At 37.4% G+C, this 16301-nt stretch overlaps 1 protein-coding gene across 4 annotated transcripts in view; it reads left to right on the top strand.

Moving 5' to 3' along the window:
* The first annotated feature begins 3630 nt into the window (after positions 1–3630).
* LOC132102750 (rho guanine nucleotide exchange factor 2-like) overlaps positions 3631–16301 on the top strand; it is a 36009-nt gene continuing 23338 nt past the window's right edge. For 2 of the 4 annotated variants that reach the window (XM_059507388.1, XM_059507385.1), the window contains exons 1-2: positions 3655–3936; positions 14271–14430. In XM_059507388.1, coding sequence (XP_059363371.1) covers positions 3871–3936; positions 14271–14430 — 226 coding nt within the window. In that variant the 5' untranslated portion in view covers positions 3655–3870. Of the gene's footprint in view, positions 3937–14270; positions 14431–16301 lie in introns of all 4 variants that reach the window. The other 2 variants (XM_059507387.1, XM_059507386.1) reach the window with 2 other exon arrangements.

Genomic DNA, 16301 nt, shown 5'->3' with positions numbered 1-16301 from the left:
TTATTAGAGATGCATCGATCTCTCTCCTCAACAGACAGATGGTAAGTGTTAATCTCTATTAAAGTGTGAGAATTAACTTGCATGGATGCACGTGCAAACACTGCACATACTAGGTGCTTCAGATCAAAGCCTCGGTCTAACAGCACTCGTCAATGTCAAAATGACTGAGATGGCCAATCAGATCAAAGTAGGCGGGGTTTACTGTTCACAGAAGCAGAGCGCGAAGCGTCAGTTTAACGTTAAAGAGAGTGAGGTAATATGAAGCTGCAAATCAATTAACATTAGTCAACTTTTAATAATACGTTTTACCATAGAAATGTTAAATGACCTAAAGCTATATCCAGTGATTTTGAGAGAAAGAAAGTGGGGGGGGGGGGTAAATTGTCTCTCTCTGCAGACAATGAAGCGATTTTGCCCCTTTGTTGTTGAGAAATATAATGTAGCGATTCAGTATCGATTAATAAAAGTAGCGTGACAACACTCTGAATGCTACTTTTTGCACAGCACGATCTCAGATCTCTGTGTGCGAGTGGTGTGTGTCTGTGTGTGCACGTTCATCAATTAAAGCAGTGCATTAACGTTGATTAAACGTTAAAAAACATTTTTTTTATCGTATAATAAAAAATTGTGTATGTACCGTTTAAATACAGAATTATATCGGGGTGTGTGTGTGGGGGGGGGGGCTGTGTTGGCACAGTGGTTAACCTTAAAAATAAAAAATGGCACGTCATGCCGAAAAGGTTGCTGCTCCCTGTCTTAGAGCATAATCAGCCGCCGTCATTCTGCCTTGCGATAATTCCAATAAGCGATCTCCAGCTCCCTTTCCCTCCTTAGGATGATCGAATACTGCCCTGAACTGATGTAGGAAGTCATGAAAGGAAGAGAATGCAGATCCATCGGAGCCCCATACTGCAGTAATCCATTTCAGTGCTTTCTCAGTCAGCAGTGAACAAACAAAGGCGATCTTCCCAGTATCAGTAGTATACAGCGTGGGTTGCTGTTCAACAAACAATGAGCATTGTAACAGAAATCCCTTAGACTTGCTGGCGTCACCGTTGAATTTCTCTGGGAAAGCGATACAGGGATTAACCTGAGACGGCGTCCCTGCAGCGTGGGCAATGGTGGACGCCTCCGGCGTTGGTGTGGCCGCGGGAGCTGTATGGAGACTCTGAACGGCTTTGACGAGTTCCTCAGTGATAGACGTCAGTCGATTCAGCTGAAACTGGTTAGCAGTGATCTGACTGGCTTGGGCCGCCATGGTGGTATGAAGACCTTCATAAGCCGCTGAATCTGGTGTTGGCGAAGTCTTCTGTAATGACCCAGAACTCGACATGGGATCCATATGCAGGCTTTATTGCAGAAACTCGTAGTCGTACAGGCAATGGTCAGTACCAGCAATATCAGCAACGTAGGGAGAACAGAGAATCAAAATCCAGTAACAAGCAAGGGTCGGTAGGTAGGCAGCAAAGGTACGTAAAGGATATCAAAGAGGATCGGCAACAAGGAAACAAACACGGGTAGTAACGCTCAGAAATGACAGACACAGCAAATCAAGACTTTGCGTTGAACTGTTGTGATTGTCCAGCTTATATGCACAGTCCTGATGAATTGCACCTGTGATGGTGATCAGAGTCCAAGGACGAGGCTTGTGGGAAATGTAGTGTAGTCAGTGTAAATGAATGGATGGATGCGTGTGTGTCAGTATTCAGTATTCACGTCTCCGTGACAACCCAACATGTTTTAATTAAAAAAATTAACCAGTTAGGCGTGAATCCTGCAATTATACAGTGTTACTTTTCCCTTTTTACAGATAGAACTCAGAGAGTCAAAGTAAACGATAGTCTGTCTCAAGTGAAATACTGTAGTACTTGAGTTCCACAGGGCTATGTCAGCTCACCAGTTCTTTTTCCATTGTACTCTAATGAGTGCTCTAACAGGCACCCACAGAACTACATTCTGAAGTTTCCTGATGATACAGCTATATTCTAAGTTTACTGAAAAAGTAAGACTCTTCTTCTATTTACTATTCTGTGATTACGTCATTTATTGATTGGTGTGACGCTAATTTCCTAAAAGTGAAAACAAAGAAATCAGCGGCAATCATTTTTGATCCTAAGGGTATTAGAGATCATACACCTGTATTTGTTCACAATCAGGAAATTGCACAAGTGCAATCTTACAAGTATCTAGGTGTGTATTTAGACAAATCTCTTACATGGGACATGCATTTTCATTGAGTCTGTGAACGACTTTCACAAAGATTTTATTTCTTACGTAGATTGTGGTTTTATGGTGTTGATAGTAAAATTATTTTGCTTTTTTATCAGTCTGTATTAGAAACTGTCATTAGGTATGGTTTGTCTACCTGGTATTGGAACCTTAACGTAAAATCCAAAACAAAGATACAGGGTATTGTACGAACTGCTATGACATTGACATGACAAAAGGACTATCCCAGTATTCAGTCTCTTTTTGAACAATGTATATAAAGAATTTTAAGTGATCCGTCCCATGTTGGGAGAAGGTACAGGATCCCACGCTGCAAATTGAACAGATTTTGTATGCATACTTTTAACATTCTTAGGTGTATAAGGTGATGTTGGAATGTTGGTTTTGAGTCTACTCCAAATTTCCCTACCAGGGACAATAAAGTATATTTAATTTCATTTACTGCACTTTGTAATTTTCTTTCTATTTCCCTACAGTGGCTAATGAACATTCACTGAAAACGGCTTACTTTCGCATTGAAAAATAAGGCGGATGGATGGGCCACTAATTATTTAACAAGTAGATAATGACTGCAGCCTTTTACTATTTTAATATTTCCTAATATAGATCTAATACTCAGTTCACTAAAGTAAACCAAAAGAAGGTAATTTACCAAGCAGCGGATATTAAGACAAGCATTATCATTATTATGTGTGCAATAAAACTGGTTATTGGCTGAACAAATTTACCAAAGTTTATTACTCAAAAACCCATATATGCTGTTAAGATACAAGTTGTTTCACTTACTTTTCTTGCACCAGTCAGCTGACTGCAGTTTTTATACAGTTTAATTATTCACTAAACCTCCACTGTGAACTTTTAGTGTTTAAGGACTTGCTTAACAGCTTGACTGTAATGCTTTATACTAGACAAAGGGAAAATGTGGTATTGTTAAACTACAATTTGTTGCTTGGGTTGGATCGAAATGTAAGTTGAATTACCCATAGAAATAATTTTTTACCTGATTAAAAACAATAAATAAAGATGTTATAAAAAAAATTTAAGTCTCAGGTTATTTATAAAATATTTGAAATGCAGTTTTAATGAATGCATTTAATTTCAGTTGTACAACGGTCTCCAATAGAATATCATGGTTTGAGCTAGCGCTCATCTATGTTGTAGTGTTTGTTCAGGATTTCCCTTGACTGTCTTTTGCTCTCTCTCTCTCTCTTTCACACACACACACACACACACACACACACACACACACACACACACACACACACACGCACACGCACACACGCCATGTGGCGCGTCCTGCTGTAGTCTATATACTGTAGCAGCTGTGATGGGCGGAGTCGGACATGTGTGGCAACTGATTGGTCAAGCGTCTGTCAGTCAGAGAAATACACGACTGCTATTGGTTTATAGTCTTATTAGGTTCAGTATCTCACGAAGGCTGTGGAGTTTCCTGTGAAAGAAAAAAAAAAACCTTGTGTGTCTTATTAAACACCCAGTTCATGTAAGACTGAATTGAGCTTTAATACACATGTATAGTTTTAATATTACCTAACGCACTGGATGATTGTTTTCTCAACAAGATTCGGACATCTGGATTTTATACAGTCTGACTGCTGTTGGTAAAGTTTCCCTTTTCTCGCGATGTCCCGTGTCTCGGACCCGTCACCGAAAGCACGCCAGGAAAAAATGAAAGACGTTAATGTAAAGGTGAGTAATTAATTAATTATAACGCTTTTAACGCTCTATCTTATGCCTTAACTACATTGTTCTTTTTCTTCTTATTTAAAAAATAGCCTACTGCATTTTTGAATAGCTCTCTCCAGTGGTGTGGGGTTAAGGGTTTTTTCTGCTGTCTGATGAAGACTGCTGCTACTCTTCTTCTTTCTCATTTGATCAAATGAACTCAAGAAGTTACAATAAGGCTTACCTGTATTACTGCTCTGATATAGATCTCTATACGTGTTTCGTTTATGTATGTGTAAACGTAAGATCTTAGTATATACGTGAGTATATGTATCCTAAGGTTTAGTCCATTGTGCAGCAGTATGAACACGTTGTCTAGGGCACTGAAGGAAACCAATGGGGGAGGGCCATGCAAAGATTGCAGCATTTTACATAGCATCCATTGCTGCCTTTACTAGTGTGCTTCACCGGGTTTACCGTATGCGCGCGCCCTTTATCTCCCGTGCTCATAGTGTCTTTGTTCTTGTATGTGTTGTGTAAGGTCTTCACGTCGTAAATTTGCATTACATTAATAAATATCCAGGTCTATTTTTTTTTTTTAAAACAAATGTCTGTAAGTGACGCGACTGTGTCCCTTTTTCTGTAGTCTGTACATGATTCTTTGTCATCTTGGTGTATTGCTATAGAATTTGTATTTGTGGTAGCTCTATATTAAGTTAAAGAGAAATCACCACTTAAAATATTTGTATATTGTATACGTGTATCTGACAAGGTCTCCTGACCTTGGAGTTGCTTTATGTTTTTTGGAACTGCATCCGTGTTCCTTGTGAAGCTGTGATGGATCACTTCGGTACATTTGCAGGTAGACCGTGTGTCAGAAAGTAACAAGAGATATAGCAGAGAAAATGAGGCATTGGCACAGATGTTGTAGTTTACCTGGAATTTTATCATTGGAGAAGTCTGTATTGAACACAAAGATAAGCAGAAGAGGTGAAGCCATTTTGGCAGTGTGTAATTCCCTGTTAGGACGTTATGGGAGGTGCTTATTGAGGAAGTAGTGATTGAGTATTTCTCCAACACTGTAACAATCAGACAAGGTCAATGTATTGCATCCGTAAATGGTGGAGAAGCAGTATGGTCCCATTTGGTCCCCAACTCAGTGACGTTTCTGGTCCTAATTGGATGTTGGGGATTGCCGCATAGGCCTTTGGTTTAGCCACTGTACCGTGGGACTGTTCTTCTGATTGCCATTTCTGGGCTTGATCTGCTCGTGAATCGCAGGCTCGCCACCCAACTCTGTCACCATCATCAATCTAGTCTCATCAAAAACTCGAATCCAGACACATTGCAAAAACATGCTTCTGTCTACATTGTACTTCTACATAATATTTACTGCAGTTTCCAGCTCAACTGAACACTGGAGGCAGCAAAATGCCAATTTTTTTTATTCCTTTTCACATAAATGAAGACAGGTGCAGGTTATCAATTAAGAAAGACTTGTTTTGACTTGGTTTTCCTGATGTCCAGAACACATGATCTGTAAAATAATACATTTCAATGTTTGTATCACATACCCAGCTCCATATGTATGGCTTTTCTGATATAGTAGACGCCCTTGGCATAGCTCACCTGGGGGTACACAGTTGTACTTGTGATTTGAAGCTCTTGGGTACGAGTCCTTTGACAACAATTAAATGGTCGCTTTAGCAAATGTGTTTTTGCCTTAAGTTTGTGTTTGTTAAGACTGTTGGTTGGGTTCAGTGTAGGTGATACATTGTTTTCAAACGCAATAAAGCTTTTAGTGCCACTCACCGGACATTTCATTTCCGATGAACTCGCCACGTTATTTTCAATCAAATCAAGTCACCTTTATTTATATAGCGCTTTAAACAAAAAAGATTGTGTCAAAGCAACTGAACAACATTAATTAGGAAAACAGTGTGTCATTAATGCAAGTTGAACAGTTGAAGGCAGTTCATCACTGAATTCATTGATGTCATCATCTCAGTTCAGTTTAAATGTCACCGCAAGCATGTATTTTCAATGAACCTGGGTTGAAAACAATCCAATGTTGTGCTTGCATCTGACAGATTGGATAGTGTTGCACGTGTAAATGAAAGAAAATGCTCAAGATCAGATTTTTTTCACATCTTCCAAATGTATTTTAAAATCAGATACACATGAAATGGGCAACTGATAAACCATCACTTCCAGCCATTTGTCAGGTTCATGAGTTCACCCGTGATTTAAATGTTGACATGCAATGAAATTTACATCAGAAGTGACAATCCTTCCATGTCACTTTTCATGCAAATGTCATTATGAAGCATACGTGCCTGTAAGTGCTCACACAAACACTCCAAGCATCTTTTTTTTGAGGTGGGTAATTTGAATCCTTAACCCTGTTGTCAAATGTGTGGATTTGGTACTACCTTCTAGGTCTCAAAAAAGTTGACCATATTAGATGTGGTGTCTTTATGAACATTTTGAAGTGTCAGTTTTTCGGGAATGGACTTTCAATTAAGGGAGAGAGATCTCTCCGGTTTCGTTAAAATATAACCTCATTTGTGTTTCGAAAATGAACAAAAGTCTTATTGGTTTGGAATTACATGAGGGTGAGTAAATGCTGACAGAATTGTCATTTTTGAGTGAACTAACCATTTAAGGTTAGTGTGCCCTAAAATACAAAATGACAAATTTCTAAATTTAGAAGACTGCATTTAAAATAATCGCTCTACCGCTAATATGGATAAACAAGTTTGATGACATCAGATTTTCTTTCCGACTAAATGCTGTTTAGAACAAGGGTTTTCAATTAATTATTTGCCACAGACTCCCAAATATGATCATCCTCACATGACCCCCATCCTAAAATGTAAAAGGCCAGCAATTCTTGTTGTCTTTTCAGTTGTTGACAGCAGACGCCATCACTAATTGTCAGTCATCATCTGTAGAGGGAAACTACTTGATTAATTAACTACAACATTGGCTCAGATTTACTTTTACTCTCTGCAGAATGGATCGATATGTACACTGCAGAGAGTACATTTAACTTTTATGATTTTGTTGCCTGCAGTAAATCAGCTGATGATAATCTGTTGATAGAGAAAGGTGTTATAACTGGACTGTTATCCAGATCCATGGGGTAGTAAAGCACATTTTTTTATGTATTTGTGCAGTGCTGCATAAACTTAAAGTGAAAATCAGCTTATATTTAGAAATGTATATTTATACTCTTGAGCTGTTAAATGCTTGAACCTGATTGGTTGACAAACGTTTTTTGATGCAGTTTTAAAGAACACCACATTGCTCTTTTTGTTTGTGTTGTTGACTTGCATTCCTTCACTAAACTTAAAAAAAAAATGATGACACAGAATCGGTTTTGAAAAAAAGAGGTGGAGACATGTCTCACCCGCAAATGAGTTCTATGCCTTCTTCTCATGTTTGTTTCTGTTATTGCTCTGGTCTGTGTTTCATTTCCTGAGGGCATGGGGCATATGTTCTCCACTGAGGAATTAGAGACAGGGCCCAAGGCTCAGAACAAGAACAGGCCACACTTTATTCCTAGAGCATTTAGCACACATTTGTGCTCAGTGTATCATGAACTGAGCTGACACACTAACCCAGTTAATTATTTAACAGTCAATTAAAGTGATCTCAATTGGATATTTAAAAAAAACTCTATCCTGATACAATGTGACTGTGTCATTGAGCAGTAATAAGGACACTTTTATGTCCCAGAGTTGATCTGTGTTTGACCGAGTTGATATGAATTCAAACTAGCAAATTTGAACTTTCTTTTTGTCATATATTTGCCAGAGACTGCAGGCAAGGAAGTATTGGAGGATCTAATCACAACATTTTATTGATTAAATGAAAAGGATAAAGGCATAAGAGGGAAGCAAAACAGCAGTTTAACAAAGCACATTAAAAGAAGGACTGACAGAGAAGTCAGTAAAAAAACAGGGAACTACATCCTTCTGAGAGCGAAAGAAAATGTGTGATTTCCTGCCTATTTTGGGTCACAAAACACTCCACTAGTTAGACCTTTTTAAACTGTAATTTTACAGTGGAAAGTGAGAAACAAAACAGGAGAAAGAGAGAGAATGCAAGCTAAACGTCCATGAGTTATCTCAAAATAAAAATCCATGAAAACATAAAACCATGTGACAATCATGATAACATACAAATTTTGTTATCTTAAAATCCTTTTGCCATGCTTTCATCATTTTAAAGACTTTTCAAAATGTATGTAGGCAAAGTGACCCTATTATAGTGATCTGTTGTTCGTGAACGAATCGTTCTTTTTGAACGAATCTTTTTAGGTGAACGAATCGTTCTCGTTCACGTAATCCACTGACTCATATTTCTCATTCACATTCAAAGAATTACTCAACCTCGAGCCAATAGCCTTCGAGTATGAGATGTGACGGAGCATGTGATTTGTTGAATGTAGTGAACGAATACGCCCTTCACTGAACGAGTTTCATACGAGTCTGAACGAGATCTAGAGATCTTATTGTTCATGAACGAAATGACTGAACTGGTACACATGTCATTTGCGAACGAGTTGAATGAACTGACACATGTCGTTCGTGAACGAAATGACTGAACTGGCACACATGTCGTTCGTAAACTAGTTAAATGAACGGATACGTCGTTCGTGAATGAAATGAACTGGTATAGATTATCTCGTTCATGAGCGAAACGAATGAGAGTAAACCGGGTCAGTTGGCCATTTAGCATGTCAATCACGGAAAATGCAAAGCGCAGTTATAGGTACTGTGCACATACGCTTGTTTTCATATTTAGCATACAGAACATAACTAGACGTTTAATCCCCGATTTATGAATGTGAATATATAATATATGAACTGTCTGACTAAACAATTAAAATGCTACTTATGAAAGAAAACCTTGTGCTTTTTCATCTGAACAACTTAATTAGACTTTATATTAGGGCTGTGACGGTGGCTGATTTTTACCACCGCGTTAGTCATGGACCAACAACCACTGGTGGCGCGGTGTTGAAAAAAAATAAAAATAAAATATATATATATATATGTGTGTGTGTGTGTGTGTGTTAATGCATAAATATATTAGGGTCAAAATTTGCTCGTTAATGAAGGCGATAATTTTTTTTTTCAGTTTAACATATTCAAAATATTTAACGTAGGGGCGGGGATGGCCACCCACTCACAACTGCAGCTTCTGTCACTTTTTCTCATGACAAGAAGTGAATTTATTCAGTCGCGGAATGACTGAACAGGAAACGTTTCAGACACAAGCTCCACTTCACTTTGTGCGCGCTTTCTTTGTGCGTATCCATCATATCAAACTGCAAAATAAACTATGTGCAAACAGTGTCGTGGTCAGTTAATTAATGGAAATACCAAAAAAGGTGATTAAAGCTGACTTAAACGGTGCATGCATGTAATATATTTTATATATATTATATACAGGATATATTTATATGTATGCACGTCTATAAAATCAGCCCAGCACTGTCCAGTATCACTCATCTAACACATCCTATTTAACTCGTCAGTTAGTGTTTATTTGAGCACTTCTGTCAGTGAACGCCGCCTGCAAAACACTAAAATAAATATCAAAGAAATAATGCAGTTAAACAAGAAAGAAGCCTAAATAATTAAGTTAAATACTCCCTGTCTAACGGACGTGAGCGATGCCATATTTCTTGTTAACATCTTTTATTTATCGCTGTCTCGTTTGTATTTGGCCAGTTTGGAGAAAGCCTCACCAAACCTTACCAGCAAGCGTTTGCGAACACGAGAACTTGTGCAAACGCTGATGGGTGACATGAATGCAGATGACTCCAGATCGGTGATGTGGTATTTGCTTTCCCAACAAGATCCATCGCCCAGCACTAAATTAATTTGCTGAATGCATAAACTGTATTTTCCTGTGCTCAAATCTGCTAATCTAAAGGAAACATTGAGTTTGAGGTAATTTGTTAATTGTCATAGACTTCAAATTTTGCAACTATTACAGTTATTACACTTATATACAAAACTTTGTATTATGCTTGCTATAGAGTTTGTGACGTCACTTGCACTACCGCCGGTGGCAGTAGACAACCGCGTTAGCAACCGACCACCGCGGTGACGTGGTTGTCACGGCAACCATCACAGCCCTACTGAATGCGATTATGCACACATTTTAATAAAGCCAAATATGTTTTTGTAACAAGTGAATAAGTGCGTTGACTTAAGACATGACACATAAGACACTCTTTTTCGCCACCTGTTGGCGTATTTTGTGTAAAACAAAGAAATGGTCACTGAACGAATCAGTGAACGAATCTGAATGAATCATTTTGGTGAACGAACTGAAAATGAACGAATCTCTTAAAAGAATCATAATTTCCACCACTACCCTATTAAAATCCACCCGAATCCCTTTTTTCCTCATATGCTTCATTTACACTGAACTTTAGTTCTGGAAAATTGACATGTTGTGATTGGCAGAGAGTCTTTTGTGTGAATGCAAGCCACTGCTATTCGGTTGTTAAGTGATGACGTAAGAAGTGCTGTTTTCGGGTCCAAGCCTCAACTCGCTTTACTTGAGAATACGACCTCAGCAGCCATTTATGAGCACTGTTTATTCATATTAATCATAAAAGCTAAACGTCTTAAAACGTACGGTGTACACGGTGGGGTGCCCACAGCATCCCACAAATAATTTTTATATATATATTTTCATTGTCTGGCTATCTGGGACTTCGGTATGGAGTTAAAGGTTAGGATTATAACTTTTTCGCTAGTATTATATCACATTGTGAGTGTTTAATGCCAGAAGATCTGTTCCTGCAGTATCTAGTGCAGTGGTTCTGCACATTTAGTCATTTTTGTGTCCACATGGATGGTCTATGTACATCATCACAATGAGCTCACTAGGTGGACTGGAAGTGCACATGTGTTGTACTCGTACATTAGTGCTCATCTAGCAGTTGAGTATACTTTGAAAGCTGGCTCCAGGACTGGAGTTAAGAACCACTGAGTATGTGCTGAATTCATACATTTACTGTAATTCATAAGACTTTTCATATTAGCAAAGTAGGTCATTTTGTCAGTTTATGCCAAACATAACATTGTGAATGTCATGCAGAAATCTGTTCACCCATCAATATCCCAGAACAACATTTTTGCTCTGGAAATGCATTATTTTGTTCATTCAGTCATCTTTCTCCTCATTCTTCCCTGTGTCATATAGTTGCATCATTACATATTTCCAAAGTATTAGGCCTATATCAAATAAATATTAAATAGATGATAGATTTGCACATTGTATGATTTTGGTTTTGTGTTCTATTTGAAGGTTTAGAACCCTTGAACATTCTTCATCTGTTCACAGAAAAAGTCATGAGTTTGCTAAGGGTGAATGTCATTTTTGGCTGGTTTATGGTTTGGTTTGTGCATTATCCAGCACTGGAGTCTCTCGGCTCTTTGTTGCTGAATTGAAGGTTCTTGTCTCGCTGTCTGTGTGTCAGGTATTATCTTTCATTCATCTCACTGGCTGTCTTTGTTCCTTTCAGTCTGTCTGTCCCTTTGTTTCTCAGTCTGAATTGTGAAGTAAACCCCTACATCTATCTTTTCTACTCCCTGTCCTCTATGTAATATTATCCTTTAAATAGCACAGCTTTTCATTTCACATGCTGATATGTGTTTACTTACTGCCTTTAAAGCTTATTGCAGTGAGGACAGTCAAATGACAACAGTGCAATCTACTATGAAAAAAAAAATAATAATAATAAAGATAGCAGGATTATGCCTTGAAAATGTGCTTTTGAAATATAAATAAATAGAGCTTATATATTTCAGTTTTGTTTATCAGTCTCCTGTAGCATTGCTTGATGTGCCCACTTTTAGGTAAAAAAATAAGGTAAATATAAAAAATTAATTGGGCTTTAGCTAGGGCTGGGATAAACGATTATTTTTTAAACGATTAATCTAGCGATTATTTTTTCGATGCATCGATTAATCTAACGATTAATTTTTCCAGACCGATTCGATTTTGATTATTTCCCCATTAATTGACTACTAACAATTTATACATGTTGATTTACATATCTGAATGAAAATATAACATTGCAATATATGTTTATTGCTCTTAAAATTACAAAATAAAAGACTGACTAAGAATGCATTACTTTGCACTTGTATAGAGATAGCATTCAATAAAACCTTGAAGCCTTGAAAACACATAGCTTACTGAAACAAGCTTACTGAACACATAGGGTCTAGCTTACTGAAAAAAAGTTCTTCTTTCAGATGAAAATAACAACAACTTGATGTCTAGCATTCAATAAAAAAGTTGTTTAGAGCAATTGAAAGAATACAGTAACCAATGTAAACTTTAGGGCTTTAAGCTAATACAGAGAGTGCTTTTCCAAAAAATAAAAATTAACAGTGGGAGCCAGCAGCCTGTCATGTAGAAAAAAAAAATCTCCGAATGCTCCACGTGAAACTTTGGCGTTCCGCCCTTTTTCTATCGTGTCTAATGATTTTGGTTAATATGCACAAGGGAGAGAGAGCGAGAGAGAGAGAGAGAGAGAGAGAGAGAGAGAGAGAGAGAGAGCAAGACAGCGCTCGTGTAGTTTGAAGACTGTGAGTGCGCGAGCGCGCGTGAAACTTGGGTGTTTCGCCCTTTTTCTATCGTGTTTAATGATTTTGATTAATATGCACGAGGGAGAGAGAGTGCAAGAAGCGCTCGTGTAGTTTGAAGACTGTGAGTGCGCGAGCGCGCGTGAAACTTTGGTGTTTTTCTACCGTGTTTAATGATTTTAATATGCATGAGGGAGAGAGAGAGCAAGAAGCGCTCGTGTTGTTTGAAGACTGTGAGTGCACGCGCGCAGCGGGGCTCTCTCTCGTACGCAGTCATTCTATTCTACATCACTCACCGATCAAATAAGGCTTTGACAGCCGCCAAAAAAAAATCAATGCAGAAAAACCCCTGGATTGGTTATATAAAGTTGGACAGAATGTTGATCCGGCCATCGCGTATATTCAGCGCACATAAGGTAAACGTTTTGCAAACGTTTTTTAGAGAAATAAAAACAGGTCGACGAATCGATGCGCATATTTTGCGTCGACGTATTTTTTTCGTCGACGTCATCGATGACCTCGACGCGTTGTCCCTGCCCTAGCTTTAGCTGGTCTTTAAAGTCTTTAAAGTATAGCTGACATAAATTCACAAACGCAAAGAATATTGAAACAGCTGATTGTATATCCTGCTAGAAAATGTCACATGCAAAACAACCATTTTGTTCTCTCCTAAAATGTTTAATATTTAACTCTGATATCATGTATTTGTGTATGAAATATTTGTGAATATTCCCAAACTCTGTGACGGTGCATAGTTGTTGTTGTCATATATATATATATATATATATATATATATATATATATATATATATATATATATATATATATATAAAGAAAATAATAATACAATAAATATAATAAGTTAAAAAAAGTATTAAAGTAGATGGAATACACATCTCTGGGCAGAAAATATTTAACAGATAGTTACTAATATTTGTCTTGTTATTTTTGTTTATTACATGGCTCTCTGAAATGCTTGATTCTGATTGGTCAGTTGAGGTATGTTATTTCCAAGTAATGACGTCATTAGTAGATCTTGTTTGATCTTATCTGAACTTGTTTGTTCATATTGACTCATAGACAAACTGTTTTTAATGTAAAGTTTCAGTTTTGAGCTAATAAAGTAATTATACTGTCCATTTATTGATAGTATTGCATAGTAGCAATGTAATGATCAGTATCATGTATATTAACACTTGTCATAGAGGAAACCTCTTTAGGGTAATAGAAGACCCCTTTGTTTTACGGCTTACATTTTCTAAACCAATTATTATTATTAGCATTAATATGTAACTAATATGTAATTAACAATTTATTTAATATTTGTTTCAAATAGTTCAATAAAATAAATTGTTAAAAAGTTCCAATGTTTTTTTTCTACAGTATTGAAACTGGTACCAAGGACCATTTGTCATTTTGTTTCATGAAGGGCTCATATTAAAGAGCAGATTTTATGTTGTCATATCTGTATTCAACAGAGGAAAACGCATGTGATTTTTGTCTTTTATTCCTGCCATAATGAAACTAGTTGACTAGCAGTATAATTTTTTATCATTTCTTGTTTTCATCATTTGATGTGCTGAGTGTGTGTGAGAATTCACAGATTTTTGGTCACATTCACAACATGACTTTCACTATACAGTGAATGATGGATGCTATGATTGAAGTGAATGGTGATATGCTATGATGCTGTACTTGCACAACTCATCTTTTTCCTAACTCTTCTGTGTGCAGAACAAAGAGAAAGAGCGGAAGGCACGGGAGAAAGAGACAAAGGAGCGTGAGTCGCGTTACAGCAATGGTCACCTGTTTACCTCCCTCAGTGTTTCTGCCACCACACTCTGCTCTGCATGCAACAAGAGCATCACTGCAAAAGAAGCCCTCAGCTGCCCAAGTGAGTAACATGCATTATAGTTACACTAAAACATGAGTTTTGATAAGCCTACTTCAAAGAACTCCTACTTGTGAGGCCCTGTGTGAAGATGAGGTGTGCAAGGCCCTCTGGAAGGTCGGTAGTAACAAGTGCAACTTTCATACGCATCAAATAGACAGATATCATTCAACTGAACGGTGCACATCCATTTCAGATATAGCCTTAAAGAACGTGGATTTGTAGCATAATTTCTTGAATTTCTCAGGTAATATCTATAATTTGACCCATTTCAGAGGTGGCCAAAATTAGAATTAAAAATGCACTGAGGAAAGCTCTCTACGAACTTTACATGCTCATTGACATGAATGCGGAAGAAACACGGTCACACACTCAATATTTTTCCTAATTCCTTAATGTTGGTCATTCCTTTACATTTGTCAGTGGGTTTTGCAGTTATATCACCAATGAAAGTAAGCTGAAAGACGAAAGAGCTGAAATGAAAGAGCTTGTAACTAATCCTGACTCAAGCGCACACATTTTGGACCATCCGCATTTTTACGATAAAAATGGTAAAAAAAAAAGAAGAAGATTGTTTGAATATGTACAGCATTTTCTTTACTCAGCAAGCACTATAAATATAAAGGCCGAGGTTCTATGAATTTGAGGAGCGAGGTGTAGTCTAGCATTTGTCATCAGTCAAACAAAGTACCATTTAGTCTTAAATAGACTGGGTGTAGCACGCCCGCATAGTTCCAATAAACTTTAGCCTATAACCTGTAAGTTGTAATGATGGGAAGTTCGGATCATTTTGCAAACTCAGACCTTTGAATCTTATTCAGCAAAAATGAAAGAATCGTTTTTTGAGTCATTTCGTTCATTTTGATCAAAATATAATTAAATTGTTACGTGTTACTTCCCTAACATGTCTACTAGTACTTACGCAAACATTGATCACACTACAAACAATACAGAACTATAATGCTATAAGGAACAGAAAGATTAATTCATCCTATGAATTTCATCCTATGCTGTCTGAGCCAAAAAGAGAACTGATTAGTTCATCTGTTGAGTCCTCGTGTTTGAGTCGTTCCTTCATCATGTGATAGCCTCATAAGCTTTGACCATAGACTGTATAGAAGGCTTTAACCTATCGTTCGTTCTTTTGTCACGTGACGTGACCGCATTGGATAGAGAAAATGAATTTACAAGCTTCCTTACAATCGGGTGGATAGTTATTATTAGTATTATTATAATCATCGTCATCATCATCATTATTATAATTATTATTTACAGAGAAGTATAGAAATTCTGCATTGATTAAAAAAAATAAAAACTGCTGGTATCGGATTGGATCGATATCGGTAGATACACAGAATTTTCAGTGTCGGATCAGATCGGTTCTGAAAAAATGGTATCGTTGCATCCCTAGTTTAAATAGCATTTCATGCTGTAACTGTAGGGCAAATGTAATATGTTCCCAGTGAACTGCATATGTGAATATTATGTAGACCGATTGTTTAAATCAAATTCATGCTTTAAAAGTAGAGTAATCATAGCAGGTTTCATTTGTTAGTCTGTCCGTTTAAACGTCTGCGTTTAGCTTTCAATGGCATTTTTGATGACAGTATTCTATAAAAAAAATGTTGCATTCCTATTCTGACATCCAAAGGCACAACAATACATTTGATCTCTTATTCTGTGGATTTTTCTTGTTTCACTCTGCTTTAACCGTGTGTTACTGACACCACAATGCACGCACAGCTGCTAGTGACGTACCTGTGACGTCTACACAAACACATGAACAGGTGATCTACTAGACTAATTCCAGTACAGAACCTATAAAATTTTGTGCATGCGTGACTGAACGAATCACTCCCCAAGATGACCCGTTC

This window comes from Carassius carassius, chromosome 24 (assembly GCF_963082965.1).
Source record: "Carassius carassius chromosome 24, fCarCar2.1, whole genome shotgun sequence".
Taxonomy (NCBI): Eukaryota; Metazoa; Chordata; class Actinopteri; order Cypriniformes; family Cyprinidae; genus Carassius; species Carassius carassius.
This window is presented reverse-complemented; position numbering and strand designations above follow the sequence as displayed.